General features: G+C 43.4%; 1 protein-coding gene across 1 annotated transcript in view; it reads left to right on the top strand.

The window, feature by feature from the left end:
* The window catches only part of LOC106813953 (carbohydrate sulfotransferase 11-like), a 28,643-nt gene that overhangs the window by 23,736 nt on the left and 2,328 nt on the right, over positions 1-2,579 (top strand). Inside the window, exon 3 of the mRNA XM_014818202.1 lies at positions 201-307. Within this exon, the coding sequence (XP_014673688.1) occupies positions 266-307 (42 nt within the window). The 5' untranslated portion in view covers positions 201-265. The remainder of the gene's footprint in view (positions 1-200; positions 308-2,579) is intronic.

The raw sequence follows: 2,579 nt of genomic DNA, 5'->3' as shown, positions 1-2,579 counted from the left end.
GTGTGTGTGTGTGTGTGTGTGTGTGTGTGTGTGTGTGTGTGTGTGTGTGTGTGTGTGTGTGCAGGCGGGGTGTGCGTGCGCGTGCCTACCTACATGAGCTTGTTAGTAACATAGCTAAGCTATATATATATAATATAGCATATATATCGTCTTGACTGATAATCACTGGTTATAAATGAACGCGGTATGCGTTATTACAGTTGCATCTTTAAACCACACAACAGTACGTCACCTGGAGCAACCAAAACCGATAGTGCAGCTTCGCATGCCTGCTACGTCGCACGCGGACACACGCGTCGGTCCCACTGTAAGTGACTCGTTCTATTGATTGTCTTACTTGAAACTTGTATCAGTAACGTAAAAAACCTTAAAAAACTAACGTCATTACGTCATCACTATCGCGATCTCCAACGTCATCACTAACGTCATCATTAACTTCATCATTAACGTCATCAGTAACGTCATCACTAACGTCATCACTAACGTCATCATCTTGCGTGTGTGCTAGCGTGCGTGTGTAATATACGCGCATGGGTGTATCTGCGTGTGTATGTCGGTGTGGTGACGCGGGGACATGGTGCGGGATTACAAAACTTACTCAATCGAATATCTCTTCTTTCAAATAAAATTTAGCAAAATCGTGAAATAGCAACAACGCGGCGGGACAGTATCATCGGATAAATCACGCGCTAAATTACTAGACGAGATCTAGTTCCAATTTCACTCGCCTCTAGTCATTTCCGTTCCATGTTGCTCCTCGAAATTTAATATTTGTAACAAACGTTAATTACCGAGGCAACCAGATGATGATTTCCCTACATTTAATAAATTTTATTCTGGAAATTTTTGCATTTAGTGTTGTGTTATTGTTCCATTAACGACAAACAAAACTAATTATACATTTGGGTTATACATGTAATTTAAACAATCACCCGTAGAAGCGCTGAGGAACACACAAAACAGCTTTAATAGCATAGTAGGCCTACAGGAGTTAAGGGATATAATTTTGCACTTTTTGACAAAAGTATGAAAATTGGCATGAAGGTAGTTTAAGATATGTACATTCATATGAGATCGGGTACCTCTCTCCATCGGCATGGTATCTGGGCGCTATCTTGTATTTAAAAATGGCCGCCATTCAAATCCATTATCCTTATTTTTTCATCTAATATTCAACATAGAAACGTTATTTTGGTGTCTAAACCAACATTATCAGAGTCAAAAAACCCAATGCAATCAAAATCATTATCGGTCGGTGGCCGCTATCTTCAATTTCAAAATGGCCGCCATTCATAGCATTCAACAATCAACAATCGCATTATTGCAAGGACGAGCTGATAAATATGAAACGTAATCAAGTGAAAAGGTATATAGGCTGATTTAGAGTCCCTATATACAGAGAGTTGCGCCAACTCAGGAATTGACTCCATGTTGTTTCCAAATGTATCGACACCGCTGCCGCTTAAGTACAGCGCTGTATGGATACGCTGTACAATGGTCCGTAGTAATTAATTAGACAAAATTTACAGAGATTATAGCTAAGATATGTGTCTATGTGTATCTAGATTTCTAGAAATGTAACTCAAATCGTTCGCACGATATGATAGTTTAATTGTACACTTTCTTACCGCCATAGCCGTGCGTATCTATTTGGAAACAACATGTCGTCCAGCGACCACGTGACCGATAGTTTTTCGACTCGTCATGGCGCAACTCTCTGTATATAGGGACTCTAGGCTGATTATGAATTCGTGGTACGACTAATAAAGTTAAAGCGATGAACCCCACAAGCGATTTCATCACATTAGCAGGACAGCGTAAGAGATACGGGTCACCGTGTTCAAACCAAGAGTTGATTATTATACAGTCTATACAGCGTCGATCAAACGCAGCCATTGACCCAGTGTGCAAACCGACTACAATGCATTTGTAACAACAGATCGTATTAACCACGCCCTGTATAATTCGCTACCCGCTTCTAGAGTTTGGTGGCACGCACTAGCGGGTAACTGGGTCACCGCGTTAAACGCAGATATGTTAGGCAGGCATCAGGCAGGCAGGTCGGCAGACAACTGTCGCTGTTTTGCATTTTCGTTGGCGTGTTTTCCGTCGGTAGCGGCGGTCAGACTGCCAGCGGCGCAGCACCAACAGGTCGTACTCCTTAGGAATCCGCACCAGCATTATAACAGCTGTTCAGTTGGTAGTAGGAAAACGGACGAGCATCAACAGTCACAGTATTTAACAAATACTCGGATATGAAATATGCGCGCGCTATGTTGTGCTATAGGCCGATAGTGACGTCCGTCCCGTCATCGTGACGTCATCACTATGCAGACGCCGACGCGTGTGGTAAAGGAAGTGAAAGGGATGACGGCTGGGAGTCTCAGGGCGGAGCCAGTGGGACCAAAGGCATTCGTGGCTGTTCTCGCAGTCACGGTCCTGCTCTTCTGTAAGTAAAAAATGCAATCACTCCCCCCCCCCACACACACGTATCTTGACGTTCCGTCAAGTGCGTAGTATCTGCTGTGTGTGTGTGTGTGTGTGTGTGTGTGTGTGTGTGTGTGTGTGTGTGTGTGTGT

Source organism: Priapulus caudatus, unplaced genomic scaffold, assembly GCF_000485595.1.
Source record: "Priapulus caudatus unplaced genomic scaffold, Priapulus_caudatus-5.0.1 Scaffold848, whole genome shotgun sequence".
Classification (NCBI taxonomy): domain Eukaryota; kingdom Metazoa; phylum Priapulida; class Priapulimorpha; order Priapulimorphida; family Priapulidae; genus Priapulus; species Priapulus caudatus.
This window is presented reverse-complemented; position numbering and strand designations above follow the sequence as displayed.